The sequence below is a fragment of the Lycorma delicatula genome, chromosome 4 (assembly GCF_047948215.1).
Source record: "Lycorma delicatula isolate Av1 chromosome 4, ASM4794821v1, whole genome shotgun sequence".
Classification (NCBI taxonomy): Eukaryota; Metazoa; Arthropoda; class Insecta; order Hemiptera; family Fulgoridae; genus Lycorma; species Lycorma delicatula.
Window position 1 is genome coordinate 201,363,355 of NC_134458.1, and position 26,256 is coordinate 201,389,610.

General features: G+C 34.0%; 1 protein-coding gene across 3 annotated transcripts in view; it reads left to right on the forward strand.

Annotated features, from left to right (window-relative positions):
• Syx1A (Syntaxin 1A) overlaps nt 1-26,256 on the forward strand; it is a 403,921-nt gene that overhangs the window by 81,570 nt on the left and 296,095 nt on the right. For all 3 annotated transcript variants that reach the window (XM_075365002.1, XM_075365005.1, XM_075365004.1), the window contains exon 3: nt 10,498-10,597. In XM_075365002.1, the coding sequence (XP_075221117.1) occupies nt 10,498-10,597 (100 nt within the window). The remainder of the gene's footprint in view (nt 1-10,497; nt 10,598-26,256) is intronic.

Sequence of the window (26,256 nt, forward strand, 5' to 3'; positions counted from 1 at the left end):
TGTCCATGAAGGCTAACTTTTCAGTATTAGATATGATGTCATAATATGTGACTATGATATGATTTAATTCTTTGTCTAGTATTGTTTATTTATAGATTACATCTTATGTTAACTAAGTTGAACAATAAAAAATGAACTAACAAAATTCAGTGTAGGAGCTTAAAATGCTATACGTTGAAAAATGAAAAAAAAAATCCTTTAATTAAATTTTTTTTCAAAAATGGTGCTTGATAGAGATTTTGTGAGTCCATATTCGTTGTCAGCATCAAAAACAGATTAAAATCATGTATCGCTTGTTAGGAAACAAAAATTATGTTTATCAGTGTAATTTTTCAATAAAACTTTATCATACCTTCATCAAACCTTCCACCCTAAAAAATAAGTCTTAGGTAATTTTTTCACGTATAAATTTTTGTATTATTTAACAATAAATCGATGCCCAACAAAGTATTACATAAGCTGTAATACACTGACAAGATTTGACAGTAAAGCACTGTCATATCTTTGGGCTGTCAAGTTTTTGTTTGTCGCTCAAGTATATTTAAATGTTCGTGATCGCTTCACGTGTGAGAAGAAAATTCCTTTTAAAGATGGTTGATTCTTAAAGTCTTCCTTTAAATATTAATGTAAAACCATTTTTCGGCCTGTCCAACTAGTATATAAGTTCAGTTATTACCATTTTTTTTTTTTTTTTTTTTTACTTCCTTGTACGAAGTAAAGTAGGAGGAAGTATTTTGATCGCGAAAAATTTCGGTTTTTCAGATTTCAACGGAAATATTCATTCCGGACCATAGACCATCCCTGAATCCATTTTGACTAGTTTCAGCGTGACGTCTGTACGTACGTATGTGTATCTGGTCTCCTTAAGTGCGTCCAGAGATCCTGTATTTTGGTCTATTCTCAGTTATTTTCTGGCTGCTGGTCGAGTGAGTACCTTCCAGTAGTATCAAGGCTTCGCTGATTATAAGACTGTCGACACAGTTAGCTCTTATTCATTTTGGGCTCATTATTTCTTACTTTCACGGAGGTAAGAGGGATACATTTATTGCGACGCGTACGCGCCTAATCGCGGCTGAAACGTGGCAACGACTCCTGGTCGGTCGTAAGACCCTGTTACAAGCAAGGGATTTTCCCTAGTCCTGCTTGCGCTCTTTTTAAAGCGGGGGCCGTAATCTGTGATTTCGTGCCATACGTTTGCGTATTGTACCCAATCGATCGTACAGTCGTAGCGGCTAAGAGGTACAAAGAGTGACAAGGGAATAAAGAGAAGGTCCCCAGCTGTCCCTGGCTCGCTGCGGACAGTAGTCACATTCGTGGGTTCGTCCAGAGTTCTTTGTAGGAAGGAAGACAGCGAGCATGTCTCGACCCCATCGTAGTGAGGCTAGGGTAACTGTGGCCATGCTAGAGGACCAGCTGGTAGTGAGGCCTGGGCGAAAGAGGAGAGCGGAAATTTCACTGTTCCCCTCGTGTTCAGAAAGTGAGGTCTCAGAGGTAGATGAAGGGATTCCCACCCGGGAAGTTAGACGAGATCCGTTGGTCGAGGATTTTGTGGCTGCTCAGGGTAAATCTGGCAATTCGTATGCGATGCTGGCAGCGGCTCATCAGAGCATAGATAACCTTCTAGACTTTGTCGAAGGTCCCCGCAACGTCAGCGCGGGAGCGAGGAGCAAAATATTGTCACGTTTACGGCATCTGAAGGTTGTTCTGTCTGCTTTGGCAGATGGATTTGAGAAGTTGGCCTCCAGATCCGCGGAGGTCAAGGTAGTTCGGGTCCCGACGCCTGCTTCGAGACAGCAGAAGCGTTACGCTGATGTTGTCAAAGACAAGCGTGAGACTAGTCAAGCCTCGATGCAGTTCGAGGTCATTTTTGTCAACAAGCCTGAGGGGTCTACTAAGACTAGTAAATAACTCAAGGAGGATTTCCAGGTCGCTCTTCGCAGAGACCGGAAAAAACTCAATATCAAGGAAATTAAAGAGACCAACAAGGTACTGGTAGTGGTTGCGAATGAAAAGGAGACAGTCCAAGTCATCTCGGAATCTCCTGAGGTAAAGACGCTCGAGGTTAAGGTCGACCCGATGCGAAAGCGTAGGCCCCGGGTCCACTGTCTACGACATTGACCGACGGCTATCCGATGAGGAAGTTCTGTCACTCATTATGGAGCAGAATACCGAAATGGATGAGGCCGACTTCAGAAAAGAGTGTAGGCTACTCTTCAAGACTGGTAAGCGTGTGATGCCCAGCGGTATAACGGTGTATTTGAACTTGGCGCTGGTCTCTTTAAAACGTTTGTCTGAGGGTAGGTTGTACGTTGATCTCACGTTCTGTAGGGTTAAGGATTACGTGGATGTACAAAGGTGCTTCAAGTGCTGTCGCTTTGGCCACAGAGCCAAATTCTGTAAGTATGCGTCGGTCTGCGCGCATTGTGACGAGGAAGGTCACATCAGAAAGCCGAGACTCCGTCGTGCGTCAACTGTTAAAGGGTGCGCAAACAATGAAAGCATTCGGTCAACAGTAAGGACTGTGGCTGTTACACTTAAGTGCGGTAGAATTGTATTTCAATTCCTTGGATAGTTAGTATCCTTCGTTGAAGCTTGGTGTATGTACGCAGAATTAGGAAATTTGTTCTTGTGAGTCTCGGGGTTGTTTTCTGCAACGCCCATTGCAAGCTGTGTGATCTGCCAGGTCATTTTGTTGTCTGTTCTGTGATATTATGATCAATCTCTCTCTGATGCGGAGGGCTGTAGGTTTATTTCTTGCGACGCCAAATCGCTTCTTTGGCAACATATTGGTTACGACCGCGGGTTTCTAATGGTAAGACTCTGTTAGCAGAATCGCTTTCGCATCGGATGAGAGTAGATCTGTCTTTTAGCTTCGATAGTCTCAGTCTTAGACTGAGTTGCCGTACGTTTTGATGGTGTGGGGCCTGGTAGAGTCTTAGTTTTTCCCTGCGGTTTTTACCGCTTTTGTCTGCTTGACTAATTTACTGCTCCTCTAACCTGCGTTGGCGTTTGTGGGTACCTTATCCTGGTTAGGATCTCGGGTGGCTAGGGCTCCGCCCAGGCAGTTGAATGGCCAGAGGTAGGCGTGCTAGGCACCGTGCCTCGGTTAGATTAGTTGAGTTTCAATAGAGATCGTGCCCAGGGAGTTTACTCTTCGGGTGTGATTACTAACTTTACCATGGCGATTGGTCGAATTGGAGTGCACACTTATTATGGGGGTAATAAGTTTAAATGTTGGTTGCGATCAACCTAGTGCTAATCCGACCGGTCCTCAAAGTTGGAGCTGAAGTGGCAGACTAGAGGTTATACTCAGCTCCCGAACGGACCAGACCTGAGGTCCTCTTTGACTTTAGTTTATGCTGGATGCACTGCAATTGCTTAATTAACGATATGCCGTTGTGGCAATTAGACTGAATTTGCTGTTTGATATGCTGTCGTGGCATACTTGTTGCATTTGTATGTACTGTTGGTACTTACAGTTTAGGGCTTATTAGTGGTGACAGGCGCGGAGTCTTCGATCTTCCGCGTGTAGGCAAGGAAAGGCTCATCGGTTCGTATCCGACATCATTTCCTTTTTTTTTAATTTAATGTATTGATTTATTAATAATTATTAGTAACCTTTGATTGAAAAAATTTTTTACGGTAAATAATAATTCAGTAATAACAACAAAAAAAATGAAGAAATATCAAAAATAAAATATCACGAAATAGAATTTTATGTACTTTACATTTAAAAAATATTTTTATGTAATTTAATAGGCGTACAAAAATGTCATGTGCTGTCCACATCAGATTTTTTATTGATATATTGTTATAAAATTGGTATTTTATGTACACAAATTTATCCGTACACAAAATAGCCTTTTTGAAGCACGATTAATTTCAATTAAAAAAAAATTATTAAATATTCTTTGATGTTAACTTTACGTAAAAGTGTGATCGAATGAATTATAAATTACAGAGAATTTTCTAACTCTAACTCTTTTCTAACTGTGGGGGGGGGGAACTTTGATGGAGTAATACGAGTTGATAATCTTGCATGTTCTTTTTCTTTTTGGACATTCATGGTTTTTTTAAATTTCCACCTTGTTCTTATTGTCAGCTCCATTGATGCTTTAGATTAGATGAACAGTTTATATTTCAGTCGCGCAGTTTTGAACGCCGAACAATTCCGGAATTTTAATGATGTTTCTTTAGGAAACCGGTACATATTCCCGGGTGGCTGTTTAATTATTGTAGTGAAAACATTCTTTTTTGTTGTAAATATTTAATCGCAGTGATATAAAATAATCCATCGGCAACGTACGGCACCTATATTTGGTAAAAATATGTTGATCTTTCGTCCGGATGAGTGCCCGCTGCCTAGAGATAACCTTAACATTTTCTTGAATTGGAGTTTATTTTGGACACAGTAAGCTTAAAAGCTGAATTATCTACCGGATAAAGCCGGGATGCTTCCTAATTCCTTTTTAAAATAAAATATTCTCTTTTAAAATGTTTATTTTTTATCGTTCGAAAATTACCTAATACATTCGGCCTCGTATATTTTTCTTTATATTTACATGTTAATCGGATCAACAATTTTGACGACTTAGCTACTTTGCGTTTTGCAAATCCTTTTGTAAATAATCTGTCACAATTTTTCTTTATAAGTTTTGGTTTTTTTTCCATTTCCCCTTTTCCCTTTTAATTAGTTTCATTTTCCGTCTCCCTCTTCCGTTCTTTTCTTTTACAACGCCTTCCTAACCTATCGTTCGTTATAGAATCGTTTTACTCGTGTCGTTATCATTTTAATCGCATTTTTATTTTATACACTTTTACAATATTTTTTTTGAAGACGTCAACAATTTAATTCGTAAAATTATATTTTTAATTTTTTTTTTAGAACGTTTGGTATCGGTAAAAATAATGAATAAGATATCGATAGTGTTTTGTGCGGTTGAAAATTGAGGGGAAAGAATAATTTGACCGTAGTAAGTGATTACTTCCTCCTATCTACAGATTTTCATTGTAATATTTCCCAAGTATTAATTACAGTAGCAAGCGTGTTCCTAGTACTATTGGTACACCTGCTTTAAAAGTAGTTTAATATTGTAGTTTGAAGAGTGTTTTGTATGATTTCTGCGGTTTTTATTATTTTTTTTTTTTATGAAAAGTTTCTTTTTATATACAGCTCTTTGAAGATTACGATCAATTATATGTTACTAAATTAGTTACTAAACTAGTAGGTAAATTTTAGTTCATTCAGCCCAGAATATTTACTCGTGCTTTTAATGTTGAAATAATTCTCTTAGTTATCGTCGTATTTATCATAATTAGCCCATTTACTTGTAGTAGTTGCGATCGGTTAACTAGATCGCAACTGAAAGAGCTAGAATATATTGAAAGAGCTGAGAATTAAGTAATATTGCACAAGTTCTTTCAATTTTTAACCGAATTAAAAAAAACTTCGGTTCCAGATACCTGTGAAATTTTTCACAAAAAAAAAGTAAAATTGTTCTATTGACGATTTGACTTTCTAATTTTTTTTGTCATCTTGATTGTTTTTATGTAGCGATTGTTTTATATCGTCGTTGATTTATATAGCGTAATGATATATACTTTGATCTCATTGTGATATTCGAAATATTTTCTAGTGAGATTTCAAGAAAATTAGTTGCAAAATCGGGTAAATAAAGTATTTCTCCTGCATTCCAAACAGTCTTTTCTGTTGCTCGGTGACAGTCTCTGTACAGTTTCTTTTCTTTTTTAATCTACTTCTTTCTTACCTTTGTTTTTTTTTTTTACCTGTACTAAATGATTTCATTGTAGCCTGATCCATATTTTAAATAAAAATTAAACTAATCATATGAAAATATGATAAACTTTTTTATATTATTAACCAATTTTTCTCTAAATCTGGAAAAAAATTCGATGTATTTAATAATCGTTTTTATTTACCGCTGTTTCTAAAAATGTCGAAACTAAAAAAAAAAATATTGTAAAAGTATTATTTTTACGATGGTATTTTTTTTTTTAATTTTATTATACAAAAAAGTTAATAATAGCTTGTTTTTTTAATTAGCCGTTAAAATATTTTAAAATAATTGTTCATTCTGTTACGAATTTTTTTCTTGTTTTGTGTACATTTTTAGTTTTTTTTACGTGTTTTTATTCTCTTATCAGTTAATTACTTGCAGTTTAATGCAAATATTACATATATCTTTTTCGTGATCTAGCATATGTTTCTGACTGCTGCTATAATAATCAAGTTTAACGGTTAGGAAGTTATCTAAATTTAAGTCATGTTTAGAAGTAGTGTAAGAGGCATATTACACGTTAGGTCATAGTTCAAACGATAATAACTAGAATTCATTCAGAAATTCTTTTAGTTATATTATTATTATTTTAAGAATAGCTTTTAAGGTCATTAAAAGTGTTCATTAAATTCGAGTTTCCTCATATTTTATGTTTATAGTATCAAATATTCATTTTTTTTAACCAGATTTCTTTTTTCTTCCTTTTATTCTATCCCTTAAAAAATAAAATGTTTATTTAAATTTACCATTCGTTGAGTTTTGGCATAAAATTTGTATTCTCATTTTTGCCTCGATCGGTAGTACAGTTATAACCTTCCTTAATTTTCTTGAGATATTACTCGTTCGTTTATTAAAAAAAAAAAAAAATAATAATAATAATAATGGTTAAACATATTTAAGAACAAATTTATTAAAAACAATCTGATTGTTGGTAACAATGTGACGCCTTTAAAAAAAAACCTGATTTGCTTGTGTCTGGGAAACGCAACGGAACGCAAGGTTGTCGAAGAAGGTTTTATCCCCTATTTATTTCCATTCTGACAGGGCAAAATTACCAAAGCAGTCGATGCCCGTCATCTAAAAAAAAAACCTGAAAAGCGAATGTATTGTTGGAAAAAATGCAGTCAGTGGCCACCATATCTGGTAAAGTACTGATGAATCTAACATTCGTAGTGTGTTAGATTGCCTTGTGTTAATTATCTTATTGGATACTAAATCTGGGTCGTTGATTTAAAAATATTTTAAGCGTCTTCGATTATTTAAAAAGCTTTGGAAAGTCTTCGTATCATTAATGTACCGAAGTTCTGCAACGGGTTTCCTTTCAAAATAATCTATTAATTTCTCGGGAATTATTTTTTATTGCCCAACTCCAGTAGGTCTTAATTTGAAAATTCATCTGCGGTGTTTGCCGATCGGATTACACAATCCGAAGAAACATCTAGATTATGCGGATTTACTCTGCAACAGATATAGTACTCGCGACCGGAATTTTCATAGAAGTTTAAATCTGGAAGTTTTGAAAACTGATTCTTTTTCATTTGTCTTTGATGATTGGATTCCCATTTCATTTTCCATTCTTGCAGTTATTATATTGTTATTGTTATTATTTCATAAAATATTAAAATTTTGCCTTAATTCTTTTATAGTTGAAACATTTTCCTTATAAACTGGTTCATTTAATGTTCATAAGGTTCTGAACGTTTCAAAAATTGATCGTTATTAAAAGCTGTTTATCACAACGATATTGTTAATCGGAGGAGGTGTACTGGTTACATGTGTTATTTTGTCATTGTATACAGTTCTCTTAGTTTTAGTAAAAAACGTAAAGTATCATTTGGACCAGTTTGTTTCAATAAAACAATGAATTGAAACTGCGTACGATTTGTTTTTTACTCTTTCAAGTCGATCCTAGTGTATGTATGGGAGAACAACTGTAGTTCGAGAAAAATTACAGATGTTTTTCAAACTCTTCTCCTTTAAGAGCAACACATTGCTTTCAGCGCTTGATCCACTTTTCAAACACGAAATCTAGGACATCTTTCAAAAGAATTTGCATTTCGCCGTTGAACTTTTACGACCCTAGATTCGTCCCAAATTTTCGCTCTTATAGGTCCTTTTCCACTTTTAGAAACACTCAGAAGTCGCACGGAGTGACTTCTGGGTGTAGCCTCACCCTCCATTCAGTTCATCTGAGCTGTATTTGGTTTTAATTTTTTCCATTAAAAGATTCGCGGACTATTTCAGCGGCATGGGGCGCGCATTATAATGATGCAAACAAACGTCTTTTAATTTTTGCCAGGGCGTTTTTTTTCTGAAGCGAGTCAGCATTATCTTCAACACATTGCTGTATCAGAGAGCACTTACAGTCATTCCTGTAAGTAACTGATGTCGGTAAATGAATCCTTCTTGGTCAAAAATGATGATCGTCTTAACTTTACTCGCGCTGCGTGTTGCTTTCCCTTTTTTCGGAGGCGGTGAAGAAGTCGATTTCCATTAGGAGTTATGTTTTATCTCTGGGTAATAATTAAAATCCAACATTCGTCAGCTGTAATCACATACAAAAAGCGTGTTTTTTCTTTCTTTTTACGATTCTTCGCAGGTGAATAGCCGTACTCAATTCGATCAGGAGTTAAAAGAGCCGCAGTACCCGAAGACACGAAACGCTTTACATATGCATCACCCGCTCAGAATATTGCGTACATTGCGTTGATGTGTAGCAGTTCCCCCGACTGCCGCACACCTACACGACGATCTTCTCAATCATGGTCGCTGTTTCCACCATAACGTCGTTAATCGACTTGCTCGGTCAACCCGCTGTCTGCATGTCTTCCACGATCTCTCGTCCGACTAAAAATACGATATCCCAACGAAAACATGTTGGCACCCTATATGCATTCTTCATTGAATATTTCTTTCTACGTTTCGTTCTTTTTGGAAGCAGATTTTTAAAATGGACATAAAACTGAATCGCGTAATGTCGATCAATGTTTTTTCTATGATAGGCGATTACGTAACACGTTTTGTATGAACCCTTAATTTCAAGTCGTAAAATCAACTTGAAATCTATACGGAAAGTAGATAATACATCTGGGTATTTGTATGCATGCGGGACGCCGCTTTGCGCGCTTTAAATTTCTCTGCGAAAATTAGTCTCATTTTTTGGCCTATCCTGTATAAATATATATATATACACACGACAGTTTATCTAAAGTAGACCGTTTCATTGTAAAAAAATTTATTTTGAAAACTTTATATATATTTTTTTTATTTTTCTTAAACTACATACCTTATACTACTTCTCTATATAATCGCCACATGAATTAGACATTTATCTTAGCGATACACCAGGTTCAATATACTCTCGTTGTGTTCTTCTGCCGCCAGTCCATTTTGCCACGGATTAACAGCATTTTTAAGTTCATTGTCACCCACGTATGGCTTACCGCTCAAAAATTCTTTCAATTTCCCAAACAAATGGTAATCAGAAGAAGCTAAGTCCGGACTATATGGTGGGTGATCGTAAATTTGCCATCCAAAGGTTCTCTGTAAATCACGGGTCGGACCCGCAACATGTGGACGTGTACATTATTCTGCAGCAGGACGACGCCGTCGATCGGCCGCCCACATCGCCGATTTTGAATGGCGTACCGTAACTTACGTTGAGTTTCGAAGTAGGCTTCTGCATTTATTGTCTTTTGCACCTTTATTGCTCTTTTTGGTGATTGAGGATGACGCCATTCACTTGACTGCTGTTTTCTCTCTGGCGTGTAATACGAAATCCATGTTTCATCGCCGGTAATAATCGAATTAAGGACTATTTTTCTGTGTAGCGCATCAAAAATTCCAAAGCAGATCCCATTCGGATTTTTTTGTGACGTTCCGTTAAGACGTGTGGCACCCAACATGCACAAACCTCTCTGAAGCCTAAATGATCATGAACAATGCAACCGATAACAGCTCATGAAACATCAGGAAAAAGAAGAACCAAGTCGGAAATCGTTGAGCGACGATCATTTCTGATTTCATCATCGACGCGTTTCAACAAGTCCTCGGTGATTATCGACGGCCTCCCCGAACGTTCTTCATCTTGCACATTAATTCTGCTATTTCTAAACCTTTCAGACCCTTTTCGGGTGTTTTTTTCATTCATTATATTATCACCGTATACAGCAACCAACTGCCTATGAATATCAGCCGGCTAATGTTTTGATGGTTTCAAAAATGTATGACACCACGTATTTCACAGTCGTCCAAACATCGATTTTCCTATTCACTTTATAACGTAATAACTCACACGTAATCAAAAATACTACAACGCGACAACTTACAAACAACAATGCAGTGTGTACATTACTAGCGTGGCGATGAACGGCACAGGTTCACCAACCTTAAGGAGAGAAATTTCCCAGCGGTCTTTACTTTAGAGATATCCCTCGTGTGTGTTTGTGTGTACACCAGGTATTAAACATCACTAAAAATAATTTTAATGATTTACCTTGGATATTCTGGTAAAACGGCGAAAGATTTTATTTCTGATTTCTTAAGTTTGGAATTGTTGAAGGCTATACCAATCCTCATCAGCTATTTTATTTCTGTATTAAATTGACGTTCCGTAGGACAAATACTTCTATTTAGAGTTATCTTTTTTATTGGCGTGTGTAATATTTCATTCATTATTTTATTTATTGTCTTTTTACAGGTGGAGGAGATTCGTGAGATGATAGATAAAATTCAGGCTAACGTTGAAGAAGTGAAGAAAAAACATAGCGCTATATTATCTGCTCCTCAGACCGATGAAAGTAAGAAGTTTATTTTATTTATTTTTATTATTATTACATTATAATTTTAGAATTTATTGTTTAAGTAAACTAATTTTGATAGTTTTACTGTCGTGCTATTATCCTCATTTTATTATCCATGCTAATATCCTAGAGTATTGATTCTCAAACATTTTCTCCCACTGCCCAGATTGGGAATCAAAAATTTTCTAGCACCCCCCCAAATTTTTAAGTTAACTTTCTATCTGTTAAAAATAATAATTGTAATTGCTGTTTTTAAGATGCGCTCTTAAAAACAGCAACTGCCATTATTGTTTTTAAACGTGGCATATCCTATTTCTGAGTTGAAACTTACATTTTAAATGAGAGCAATTAAAACGCATATTTAATCATAATTGGAAATACTTTTATTAAAATTGCTTTCAAAAAAATTACTATTTAGCTATATAGTTATGCAACAACAATAGTGATAACATATTCGATCTAACAATACAATAATCAAAACAAAGCTTGAAAAAATTACACGTAAATTAATGTGAAGAATGAATCTGATGTGGTTTAACGAGTTTGTTAATATCAGGCTCTACTTCGGTCACATTCAGCCGAATTTTCTTTTTGGTTAGCGACGTAGGTACAGCACTAAATCCACGTTCAGACAAATACGACGATGGGAATGCTATCAGAAATTGTTGAACAATCGACCGTAATTTTCATGAAGAAAAACTTTCAAATTTTTAAAACTTTTCTTTGATTTTTTTCCTAATTTGATGATTTTTGAAATCTGAATTATACTGTCAAAAAGTAGAGTATTCAAGCTTTAATATTTTTTTTATTCGTCTCTAAGCCTCTTGGTTGCAAACTTAAAGTAGTTTGAATACAATAATATTTTATCGTAAAATATTGTTGTCCCTTTAATCTTTTGTACTGGTGTAACAGATATTTAATTTTAATTTTAAATATCAGGAAAACATAACTTTTGCCTTTTTTTAATCAGCCATCGCCTTCCTAGACCGCCTGAACGCCCTCAATTTTAATGGGCCTTCTACCGCCCCCCCCCCCCCTTGAAGGCCTCCAGCGCCCACAAGGGGGCTTTATCGCCCACTTTGAGAACGAATGATCTAGACGGTCAAACAAATATGATATAGCTAATTAGTAATAATAAATTATATTAAAGGCTAAGTCGCTAAGTCCTATTTTTAATCGGTTGCCAACAAAATTATAATAGAGTAATTGCGTGATAATTTACAAAATAAGTGAAAGTGTCTGCATTGTATGTACGTTGTGTTAATAACCATGAGTGTACTCAAGGAAGGGTTGAAGAGAACTTCTTAAGAGCCGTTCGAATTTGTTTGCATAGTATAGCGTTTTACATGAAGTAACTGATCTGCAGTTTTGTTTGTTTATTGTAAAGGAACAATTACTCCATCCTTCATATTTTTATTTATTATACAGAGCCTGAACTATCCGGTGTTGCTGCAGGCATCAGATCTTATTTATTAATGGGAAAACCGTTAGTCAAAATAAAATACATATGTATGTGTATATATTTTCTGTTCGAAATGTATATTTTTCTAATTATATATGTTTTAATCCTTGCTCCTCTGAAGTCTTTTAAGGAAATCCATCTACAACATGTAAAAGAAATTTTCTCGCAAATCGGAGGAAGATTTCTCCATTTAAGATTTTGAAAGGTTTCGTTAAAGTCAAAAGTGTCTGTAACTGTATATATTATTTTATTTACCTACTGTCGATTATATTTAACCCTTGATTTTTTTCTTTTTATAATCGGTTCTAAGCACTTGAAAAACTAAACATTAAAAAAAAATATTTGTGGAAAGAGGGCCACGGTATACAGGTAGATATAAATTTCAGGTAAAGAAGTAGCAAACATTTTCCAGATTTTTAACGTATAAATTACTGTGTCTTGTAATCTTTAAAATAAGTTCATTCTTCAAGTTTTATTAAAACAGATTATATCATTTATGCGACAAGCAAACCGAGATAATGGGGAGCGTTGAAATAAACAAAACCGTTAAAGCGAAAGCCTTTTCGCTTGAGTTTTTTTCAAAATGAATGCTGAGATAAAATTAAAATAAAACGCATCTTAATAATTAAAAAAGTACAGACGGAACTTTAATTATGTACGCAATACACAGGGAGCGCACGCTACCTAAAATTTCATCGCTTTGATACTATCGAAAATTGTGTTAAAAGAGAATTTTCTAGTAAATCTGGTGAAACCGTAGAACTGTTTACTCGGTTTTAATTTATGAAATTCCAAAAGAGATTTCATTTTTTATTTTCACCAGTAGCTGTACAGTAGGAATCATGAAGCTAAATGTATAGCTATTATTTACAGAATATAATTTAATCCCCTACTTAATACATTGAATAAATTCATGCTTAAAACCAACCTCAAATTTCTATAAATGCATAGTAAAGAAATAATTCAGTCGGCCAGTTGTTCAGGAATATTAATTAAACATTAGTACATATATATACACACACACACACACACACACACACACACACATATATATATATATATATATATATATATATATATATATATATATATGTGTGTGTGTGTGTATATATATATATATATACACACATACAGGATGTCCCATATAAAACGCAACCCATCAATCACTAATCCATGAAATTTCAAAAGTCAAGCTTACTCCCCTACTCGTTACTGAAATGGACTCGTCCAACATCTGAACATCACGGCGACGCAGTATAACACTACCGATAGTAACAACAATGCGATCATAACGTTCAGTGAATTGGTAGAGACAAGATGGTGTTTTCGCTAGATGAACATGTTTTCATTGTTGAGTCGTACTTCAGTACGAAATCAGTGGTCACAGTGCAAGATTTGTTTCGCCATAAGTACCCAGATAAACCGGCTCCTAACAAAACATCAGTGTTAAAGTTAGTTGCAAAATTTAGAGAGACCGGTTCTGTTAGTAACAAGGAACACAAAAGATCTGCGTCGGTGTTGAATACAGATACAGTCGCTGAAATCGAAGACCGATTACTCGCCTCGCCAAATAAATCGATCAGACGTTTGTCTGCTGAAATTAATTTGTCTAAATCAACTTCATCGGGCGACCAAACAATTACAATTACGACCTTATCGCATTCAAACGGTTCATCGACTTCTTGAGCCCGACAAAGAAAAACGGCTACAATATTGTCAACGGTTCCGTCGATTTCTGCGCGAGGGAATTAACGTTATGGATTCGTTATTTTTCACAGATGAAGCACGGCTTCATTTGGATGGTTACGTAAACAGCCAAAACAGTAGAATTTGGAGCGCTGAAAATCCCCACGTTTATTACGAAAAACAATTACACCCGCAGAAGTTGGGCGTGTGGTGCGCGATATCGCGGAAGAAAATAATCGGTCCTATTTTTTTCGAGTACTCCATTAATGCAGAACGATATCAGGATATTTTATTTCAGTTCATCGCACTCTTGGAAGAGGAAGACAGACACTGCTGGCTACAACATGACGGAGCAACATCGCACTACGCAGGTTCAACTTCTGATTTCGTTGAGGAATTCTTTGGTAATCGTGTTATCGGTCGAGGCTTGTGGCCACCAAGATCTCCAGATTTGACTGCGGCGGATTTTTTTCTACGGGGTTACCTCAAAGAAAAAGCCTACAGCAACAAACCACGAATACTTGAACTATTGAAAGTCAATATTGAACAAGCTGTATTAAATATCCGGCCACAAACTTTGAAAAAAGTTGCAAGAAACGCTGTAAAAAGAATTGAAGCTTGTATTCAAGAAGATGGAGTCCACTTTCAACATTTACTCTAAATGTAAGGTAATGGATGGTAATAATAAAAATTACATTTACATTTACACATGCCTTTTTATTATTTCAATACCTACCAATATAAGGTTGGGTTGCGTTTTATATGGGACACCCTGTATATATATATATATATATATATATATATATATATACACACACATTTTATTTATTGACTGTTTAATAATAAAAGAATAGTTCGCCGCATTATTTCATTTATTTTCATCCATTAGTGTTGAGATTAAATTTATTGAGGAAATATCTGAACAGGGGTTTTAAATGTCTTAAACAAAAATTCGCAAAGGCGTTTTAACTTTTATTATAGAAATCTTTCTTCTTGGTGGTGCAAGAAGATTGATAGAAACATATACGATAATACCTGCCTCTCCGATCCCTTTGCCAGGCCTAATTGGAACGTGTAGAAAGCAAGGGAAACCACCTTAATTTCCCCTTGCTTTCTTTGTCGAACAGGCTACTCTTATTGTTCATCAGCGTACTAAGCCAGCCTAACATATACGTCATATCGAGCCGTTAATATACTTTTAATCCGTTCACCACAGGAAGTGACGGTATAGTGACGAACATTACACTAAAATTGGCATTATAGTAATAATATTTCTTACTGTTGAATCCTATACCGGGTACATTTACTTACATCGCAGCCGTAAGAAAGACCGAGAGAAATTGTGTTAACCAAATAATTATTTTACCCCGTTCCCACCATTACTATTCATTCTCAATGTTCTGCAGGGAGAAAGTCTTCTAAGAATCTGATGGATACACTTCGTTTCAGCGTGTATTTGTACTCCTCGACATAAAAACCTGATGAGTAATCCACTATTCTCATGCTGGGAAATATAATCCGATATCCCGAAGGATTATGAGCGGAATAGATGAACACTGCCCGGAGTAAACGCCGTTTTATCGGGTTAGTTTGTTTTTCTTGTTTTTACTGTTCTTTACAATGTCGATTGTACTTTTCTTATTGTTTCTTTAGTGTTCAGCTAGGCGAACTTTAGATCCGTGCTAAGGACATGGAAACCTTTAATCGCATTGGTCATCTATTTTATAATTAGTTGTGTATTTTGTTCAAGGTTTTTACCGCAGTTTCCTTTGATCCGTCCTGGCAAATGCTGGCGCAGTTCCTCTTTTTGTATCCACGGTGTACCATATCTATCCGTTTCTGATGTGATCTGTAGTATTATGTGCTGATAAGACTGTCGGAGAAAGTGCCTCAAAAGAGTGGATTTCCGGTTTTAGTTAAAGAAGAAAGGATGTTGCACTTATGTAATGATTTTTGAAAATAATATTGTTTTCGGTGTTTTTGTATTTCATGTCATGTTAGTATTATGTGTTTGTTTATAATACTGGGTACTGTGTACCCAGTACCAGTACAAGGTACTGGTACTGTGTTCCAAAAATACATTATACTTGTCTATTTGTGTTTTTTCCTTCCTCCTTTTGACATAGTTGTCGAGTTGTGACTGCATCGATCGCTTAACGCTGCTACTTGCTGATACCCGCTTTTGATATTGTTACCGTTAAGTGGTTTTGGAGGCGTAGTTACAAAAATAAAAGATTCAAACGACCCGAAACAGTCCACAAACGATTAAATGGTCAAAACTGATTTTTTGGACACCGACCCCTTCCTTCATACCGGATCGAATTATGAATTTTTGCGAAAATAGATTTTATAGCGAAACTAGCTCGCACCTGGCGTCGCCCGCAAAAATTTAATTTTGACTTTCTAAATTCACTCTTCAAGTTACAGCATGAAACACCTTGAAAACGTACTCAAAAATCCAGATTTTTGCTTCTAACTCCGGTTCCTTTGAACCGATTCGCTTGGAAATCGATAAGGTTCTATTTCTGTCGTGTTTACATCAGCCACCAAGTTTCGTAAAAATTCATTAAGATTTACATGCGGTAAAGCGGACGAAAAGATATCATACACGTACTCGTACCTGCATACGTACATGTTTATATAAGCATTGCAGTATCTTGTTCAGGAGACTCCAAAACGTAAAGAAAAGTTGGTCCCCCGACACCCCTTAGAATGTCTGACCGGGCGCAGTAGCGAGTTCTGCAAATACTTCGGAAATCCGCTAAAAATTTATTTGTTTATTTAGAAGTGCGGCTTTGAGTTACGTTGGAGTTGGATGGGGGGCTTTATCCGTGAACCGATTCAGAGGCTCGTCCGGTATCCGTTAGCGCTTCAAAAAGCTTAACCTCTTGTTGAGATAACGCTTAACGATTAAAGTCTGGCCTTATAATCTATGCTCTTCTTTCCGGCTAGTGGAAGGCTTCTTTTTATATTTTCATCGCATCTTAGTCATCATATACGCCGTACGTAATAACATAGTTAAATTACTGCTTGAATCTGAATTTTGAATCGGTGGACCGTAATTATTTATCTCAGGATATATGTCAACAGGTGTATACGGATTTAGATAGCGGCAAGGATGAGTGATTCAGTTATACGTAACTTTTTGCGGTGACCTATTGTGAGATAAGATTGAAGACGTGGTTATCACTTTTTTTCTGACTACTAAATAGATCTGGTCGCGACATTAATATTGTTTTAGCCGATCACAACCGATTGTTATTGTTTTGACACCCTGCGAGATCTAAAGAAACAAGTTGACAGCCGCTTTACGCGGTAATGGAAGTTAATAAAAAAAAATAGTATTTTTAATAAAATAACCAATTGAATCTCCTTTCCCATTTTTCTGTTCATACTTGATGGTAGAGGATTCGCACGCGATAGGCATGAAACAGGTTTTCATTGTAACATTTTTTCCCCATTATTGTTGATTACTTTTATATAGTGTTGGAACTAGGTCTTATCTCTGAATTGTGTTACAATTTTTTAAAAAATTAAATAAATTAATATTTTTTTTATTTCTTCTTTAAATTTTGATTTTTTTGAAATCGATGCCAAATTAACAACAAACTTATTTAAAACAAAAATTTAATTAAAAATCGAAACTTATTTTACGTTTAATTTTTCACCGACTTTAAAAGTGGATATTTAAAATTAAAAATTGAAAAGGTTTTTAATCGATTTCATTTTTTTTTCTTTGAAATTTGAATCGACCTACGAACTCTATCTGTCTGAAGAAAAAACGTTTCAAGAACCGGAAAAGCTAGAAACGTCGTTAAAAATAAAAAAAAGGAATCCGGGTAATTCACGAGAATTCATAAATATCATTGCGGTATAATATTATTGCAACGGTTTTTAAAGCTACCGTGGTTACGAAAATAAATTTAAAAATACTATCAGAAACCTACAATATAATAATTTTTCATTAAAAATTATTTCCTCTTTCGTATTTTAAAAAACCGCCGGATTATCGGAGGAACTGCCTGTATGAAATGAGGAATAATCCTAATTTCATACAGGAAGTTTCATTCAAACCGTTCGTTTGGCGAAAAGTAAATCTTGAATATACATTAAAAAAAGTCTCGGGTCGAATTGAAAACCTCCAGTAAAACCAATGTCAGTTTAAAATTATATATGAAGATTTTTAAGGTGATTATAAAGAAAGTAATGTTTTAATATCTGCAGTTTTTTAATAATATTCGTACAGTAGTAGCTAATAATTAAAAATAAAAAAAAACAGCCGCAAATCTGTCGACGATAAGCTAGCTGTTAATGGGGTAATTTACAGTTTTTTTTTTTGAAGCGTTTTACTCGGGATTAAGATGTAATTACATTAAAAATTGGTCAAATCGGCTACTTGTTTTTATTTTTAAATGAAAAATTTCAGTAATGAATAGAATCTGAATCGAAAGAAATAACAAAAAAGTGATCGGGGAATAAAATAAATTTACCTTCGATTCATTTTCGTATCTTTGAAAAATCGTTTATAGTTGCCCCAGCGAATCTACGAGCTTGTCACGCACGTCACGTGCTGACATCTCATTATATTATTGTTATCCAAAACATTATTTTTACGCGTAATTATTATTTTTATTCCATTTTTCGATTTACAAATAATACATTTATGTTGTTGTGTGTTCAATTCTTTCTACTTATGTTGATTACATGTATAAAAATGCTTAATGACTTTATCTTGTAAACAATAACAATTTCTTAATCAATCACTAATGCTCTGATTGGTATTGTGTACAGGCCTATAAAAATTTATACATACAGTTAGAAATGACGTCTTTCGTCACGATTACATTTAGATCTGTCATTAGTAGTACACATGTGCGTATAAAGAAATAAACTTTAGTCCAGTTTATATAGTTTTCCGTGAAGGTATTCGGATAGCGTTTTTGTGCGGTCGTATTATTTTATAATTTTTCATTGTTTTTCCTTTTGTAATATATATATTTTTTTTTCTTTTGTTCGTGTGTTATTAGTGCGGTTTGTTATGGTAGAATTTAAATCCGTAGTTAAAAAAAAAACTTTGCGTCAAGCACGAGAAATTATCAATAACGTTTATGATTTTATGAAAAAAGAAGCTCTAAGAATAGGTAAATTAACTGACGGTAAACATATAATTGGCATTCAAAAATGCGAAGAAAGAACTGCTACTGCTTGTGGGATATCAAGAACACAGGTTCAAAAACTCAGAAAGAAAAAAAGACACGATTCTTCAATCAACATCCCAATCGTGCTCTTTCAGCACGCCGAGACAGTATAAACGATGTTCGAATCCTGTCAGTGAATCGGACAGTTTTGATTTAGATGTAATTAAAAGAACAATTAATGAATTTGATTCAAAGAAGAATAAATTACTTTTAAAATAAATAAGGCGAGAACTTCAGTTATCTATTGATTTTAAAGGCAGTGAATCAACTTTAGCTGTTATTGTGAAAGAGTTACGTTTCAGATGACGTAAAACTGAACATAACAGAAAACCTTTAATTGAGAAATCCGATATCAGGTGGAAGAGAAATGAATATTTTCAAGCAATGGCTAAGTACAGACAAAGCAATGCTACAATTGTTTATTTAGATGAAACGTACGTTTTAAGTTTGCATTGTTCGACAAAGTCGTGGTCTGATGATATTGTTGAGCGACTTCATGTGCCGATTAATAAAGGTGGCCGTTTAATAGTAATTCTTGCTGGAGGAGAAGTCGGTTTTATTCCGAACGCATTACTAACTTGGAAAGCCGGTTCGAAAAGTGGCGACTACCATGACAACATGAATACAGACAATTTCATGAAATAGGCGCGTGAAAAATTATTCCAAATCTTCCACCAATGTCAGCAGTGATTGTTGATAACACCTCTTATCACACTACAGATATTGATAAAGCGCCAATTCTAACTCCAGAAATAAAGATATGACCGAATGACTGGTGAAAAGCCATGTTCCGTATGGTTCAAAGATGCTATAACCACGGTTATATGAATTAGTAAAGTTACATAAAACTAAATTACAAAAATATTACTTGGATGAACTTTTGAAAAAACATGGGAATAGTGTTCTTCCGTAAGAAGACACTTGACGAGTCATAAGACAACAAATTCTTTCACGAATGTTGAAAAATTAACTACGGAGAAAATTATTTCATGAATGAAGATGACTGGAAACCCTATTGTGAAAAATTAAAAAATATTGAAAAAGAGTATGAAAAACTGGAACCACTGATAGATGAAATGACAGAACGTTATATTATACCCCTGTAGACTATGATAGTGATTCGTTTAGCGAGGATAGTGAACTTGCTAGAAGTTTGAATTAGATGCATGAAGAAAATTCAAGTAAGCTTTATTATTAAAAATTAATAATTTAGTACAAATAAAGGTTGTAAAAGAATTAATTACGTATTGTTTATAATTAGTAAATGTAAATATGATAGTTATTACCGCGTACAATATGATAATAAGTAATACTTCTAGTTGATACGCGGAGTAGATGTTTTCAGGCCGAGTAGTAATACGCAGTCTGCTCGTGACGTCACAAGTTCGTACACTGGCTGGGCCTAGTATATAAATCTGTTGAAATGCACTAGGTCTTTAGCCAATCGAACGCCGACTAATGACTAAATATTATTCTATCTATAAAATTAGATTTTGCGATTAAATTTCTGTTTAATTCATCAACCAACAGTTTAAAATTCTTATAGTTTGTTACGTTTTCCATACTTTTACCAAATACAGAATTGTTCATAATTTTGAAAAAGTCTTTTTCAAAATCATTTGCAGCTTTTTTTCTGTTTTCAGTATTTAAATCTCTATAACTCTTTAACCACGCTTTCTGTTTAAATGACAATATATTGAGTACTTGTTTTGTAATCAATCCATTAGGTATAGCTTGTTTTAAAATTAAATAACGGTAAACGTAATTTGTTTTATCATATGATGTCAATAATTTTATATAAATTGAACCGGGCAGCACTATTATCCGATAAAAATGGTAATCATGATATTCATGCAAGCTTGTCGGGTACGCTCCTGTATCCGCATCATCGGCACGATTCATTGTAGAATCTAAAATTTGAATAAAATTCTGTTTATCGTTAAATTTAAAGTTATTATATGGTAAAGGCTGACTCATAATAAATCCGTGGCGTCAACATAAGTTATGTATTTACTGGAGGCATTGGTATTATAGTTTTCAAAATATTTATCGTTTGCTACAACATGATTTTTTATAAAAGTTGAAATGCCTGCCACCTCTAATAACGGATTCAATAAACATACATATCGGCGTCAGTAAACAATTCCAGTTCAGTATTAGTTTTACGGCATCAAAAGCTAAACCCGGTGCCGGTGTATAATACCCCGCATCAAGATGATATTCTCTTAAGCATAACGATCTTTATTTTTCAAAACATCGGCCAATAACAGTGCATAGCATTTTAGATATATATCACCGTATTTACATTTACACCGTAATTTTTACATTTAAAATAATTCGAAACTATTTTTACATGATTATATTCATCATCAGTAATATGTGAATCGGTTAATGAACTGTGAAATTTTTCTTTTGCTGGTAACTGTTTTTCATTCAATTTTGTTCATGAATCAGTATATTCATAAGGATACACGCCCTTTTTTGTAACCAATGCTAAATCATCTATTTTAAAATACTGTTTAACATGATTAAGCGATTCTTTTGTTAAATTTGGGTGCTAATTTTTCTAAGCTTGAAGCCATAAAATGAAAAGTGTCTACAAATTTTACACTCAAATTTTTCGAAAACCGTTCTGTAAACATTTTATATTTTTCGGTAGTTTCAGATATATTATTTATATTTTGTGTGTCTTAATCTAGTAGTAGTTACCGGAGGCTAAACAGGAAAAGAAAGGTCCGTGTAGATTGACATTGTGTAAATAGATGTAATTTACGTATACAAGTACAAAATATCATACCAATATTTATTCACAATTTGACCGGTTACGATTCACATTAGTAAATGTTTTATTAGTAAATGTGAATCGTAACCGGTCAAATTGTGAATAAATATTGGTATGATATTTTGTACTTGTATACGTAAATTACATCTATTTACACAATGTCAATCTACACGGACCTTTCTTTTCCTGTTTAGCCTCCGGTAACTACTGTTTAGATAATACTTCAGAGGATGAATGAGGATGATATGTATGAGTGTAAATGAAGTGTAGTCTTGTACATTCTCAGTTCGACCAGTCCTGAGATGTTGAAACCCAACCACCAAAGAACACCGGTATCCACGATCTAGTATTCAAATCCGTGTAAAAATAACTGGCTTTACTAGGACTTGAACGCTGGAACTCTCGCCTTCCAAATCAGCTGATTTGGAAAGACGCGTTCACCATTAGACCAACCCGGTGGGTGATCTATACGGACCTGTAAAATGACAATAATCTTTAACTTTTTTACTTTTCCTCCGAATGATTTTTGACACATTTCACATTTTTTAATATTGCCGAATCTTCTTTGTTCATCGTTTGAAAGTGTTGTCATTTTAATATGTATAATCTTTTCTGAAACTTGATTTGCGAAATCAGATAAAGTTTTTATAAAATTTTCAGCAGCGTTATTATCTCTATACAGGGCAGGTTGTTTTGGTAAAACTTGTTTTATTTCATCATAAACCGATTCATGACAAACGAAATATAGACAATAACTCATCGGTTCGTGAATGTGTGTTTTATAACTACAAGATTTTGTGTATGTTGAATAATATGGTGTTGGATTCAATATGCATTGCAAATCGACGTATGCTACAACAGGTACTGGAAATTGATTTTCGTACTTTTTAAATTTTAATAAATTTCCACCCGGTTTAAGAATTTTTATATATGCTGGTTCATTGTAAATACATCGTTTTAAATCGGCTTTCAATATATCTTTGCTATTTCTGTTTTTATAAGAGAATGTAAGGCAGCGCTTGCAAACATCTATTGCGTGAGTGTTTTATTTTTCAGTTGTGAACTATCGTGAAAAATCTTTTATATAACAATAGTGTAAATTATCATTGTTCTTTAAATATAATAAATCAAAATGGTTTGATTTTTCAATTTCGCAAACTTTTAGGTCTAACTTCATCATCATCTGTTATTGTATATACGTTTATAGAAACATTGTTGGCGCTGTCAAATTTTTTAATATTTTTTTATCTCGACTGGAAAAGCTAACATGCTAAAATCATATTTATTCATCCAGTAACATATAATGTTTATCTAAGCGCTGTGGATTATTACTGATTACATGTTTCGATAAAGTAGCCCATTAGTACAGTCAATTTGCATTTTTATTGGAAAATCCTTACCTACCGATTGATGTTTTTTTCCATATGTTAGGGGTGATGAGGGAAGCTTAACTCCAGATTTTTAACATCCCCTCTCCCATAGATTTTTGAAAAACTCAAAAAGTTTTTGAAATGCGTTTTTCTCTGAATCTATGCATTTTAGAGAAAAGTTTTTCAAACAATAAATGTAGAGAACATTCTCCTCTACAATTAATGTATTTGAAGTAATGCCGTATAATTTGAAATTGAAATACTAAAAATTGTTTTTCGTCTGTATTGCATTTGGAAAAGTTGTTAATCTCAAATAAACAGGCAACTTTTATTTAAACAATTTTCTTGTACGACTTACCGTTTTGGAGCTGTAGCTTGTGAAAGTGTGAAAATGTTGTGAATCGGGCACATGTTCGAAACCGGTCTAGTCGTTTACAACGTTTTTTACAATTTCAGCGCCACCTAATATTTCAATTACAATTTACGGTGACGTTAAATTGGAAGCCGGAATCTACAGAATAGCAGTTATCCGTCGTATGTGAATTATTCAAACGGTCAGATATTGATTAAATTGTTGGCCGTTGTTCTGAATAAAGTATTAACTTTTTATTTTATTTTTATTATATTTATGTATAAAAAGGTCTGATTTCGTGCGGGTTCTTTATTTCACATTCATGTTGTGGATGTAAATTATCCAAATAAAACAAAAAATATTACTAATTGTGTTTTATTTAGGTTAAAAAAAAATCAGTCGATATTTAATTTTTTCCAGAGAATTCAGTATAATTATTAAAATGGTGCCTAGAAACATAATAAAAAATTGTATCCTTTTTACACAAAATATGCACAAAACTTAGTGTGAGGGGAAAAAATAAATTTCGAATCGGTCAAAATGCCGTTTTGATAAGTATGTTGCTTTTTTTTAATGTTAAAATCCGTATAAAATAGGTCTTTCCGTTCAGCAGTTGTAACAATAAATACAGAAGGATTCAGAAGGAATGAGAAATAACTTTTTGGGAACTGTTTGTAGAGCTTGAAATAAGGAAAAAGGTTTGTACAAACGTATATCAGAAAACGCTTTGTTATCGAGTTATGTCTAGATAAAAATTTCGCCCAGATTCCAGTTTCCCCCGGCTAGTTGAGATCATACTGAAATTTTCTAGACGTTATATACCGGGTAAACGTGATGGTTTATTACGTTTTTTGACCTGAAAATTTGAATAAAACAGGTCCCACAACTGTATATCTCGTAGTATTCATCATATCCTACCTAAAAAGTAAAACAGAAAATTCGGTGAAGAAAAACCGTCTTTTTTTGGGTTTGAAGTATACTTTTGTTAAATTCGTAAATTTTATTATCAAAACTTGTGCAGAATTTAATTCAAAGAAAATTTCTGAAATAAAGTCTATGAAAAAAAAATCTTTTATCATTAAAAACAAAACTTAGAGAAAAATATTATGAATTTGTAAAAATTATAAACAGTCGTTTTAGTACGTTAAATTTATACCTTTGAAAAATTTAAGTAGTTTTAATTTACTTCAAAAAAAGTACTCACGTGGTTTTTATTGTATTAATTTACAATAAAATCTGAAAATTCAGTCGTTGATATCGATGCAGCGATTTTTAATTTTGTTTCCTTACATGTTCTGTCGCCTACCTAATATCTTCATGTTCCTTGACGAGGGCAGCAGCATTGAGAATGCGAACGGTTACGTGTGTGTACTGTTTGCTTGTATATCTCGCATTTCATCCATTCCCATTAACGGTGAACTAAGAGAGTAAGGTCCGATGAATTACTGGACCTTACCGCCTGAATTACTCCTATGTAAATAACAGACACACAGCTAAAACCATTTACATTACCCATATGAATAAGACATTTCAGAAAACCTCAACTGTCGAACGAACGAAACTATACTGCATTGAAACATTAAAGGTTTACAATTTATTGCTGTAAACGAGATTAGTAACATGTATAACCAATAGTGGCGCTAGTAGTAGCAACAGCGACGGTAGCAGCATTAAAGGTGCCATTCGAATAACTGCTGTTCGAGCCAGCTGTGTTTTTAAAGTTGCCTACCGGTTTTATATATATATATATATATATATATATTGGATATATATATATATAATAAAGACATATTTTACTTAAAAATATTATCTTTATTAATTTCTTGGGTTAACCAATCAATTGTACAACAGTATAGTATAGTCGATTGGTTAACCCAAGAAATTAATAAAGGTAATATATATATTTATGAGCAGTACCATTAATCTTATAAAATCGATGAGATATATTTTAGTTATTATTAATAAAGTTGTTGTGGTCTTGTATTCCTTTCCTATTAACCCATTTTATAAGCAAGTATGATTGCATATATTAAGTTATTTATTAAATTAAGTTGATCCAATTTTTACTTCAGTAATTCTAATTTTTGGTAGTTTCATAAGAAAGCTAACTATGGTAGTGGGTACCATGATTCGACCTCTGCAAAATTTTGACATATCTTCACGTTTCACATCTGCCAGACCCCAAAACCACCGTCAGTTCAAAAGTTTATATATATATATTTCACTTTCTTTTGGACACGATAACTGCTATAATTTTGCGCCAATCACTTTCAAATTAATACATAAAATATAACGACCCAAAATCTCGGTCGAGTACGTTAATGGGAAAAATCGGACCATGGGAAAGCTTTTTCGAAAAAACAAAATATAACTATAACTTTCTTAAGTAAAATATCGAATTCGTTTAAATTTTCTATTATTCTTTGGATAAGGGCCTAAAACTTATCTAAGTAAATTTTTCTGATATCACCAACCATTGGCCAAGGGGATGGAAAAAATGGGATTTCGAAGACAAAAAAATTCATACCTTCCTTAACAGATTCAGTATCGATTCGGTTTAAAGTGGTCGTTAGTTCTCTGAACATTACCTAAAACCTTTGTCTGAAACAATTTTTAATATGACCAACCCTTACGGCAAGGGATGCACGGTTTAAAAATATTCAAGGGAAATGTTGCTGGAATTATAAGAAGATTGGGCTTGTCGTATGCTAAACATACAACAAAGTTGTACTCTCCAGTGTTAGCTGACTCCTCCACCAACTCATGGGATAGGAGGCTTCGATGGTTATCGATTAATAAGACTCTT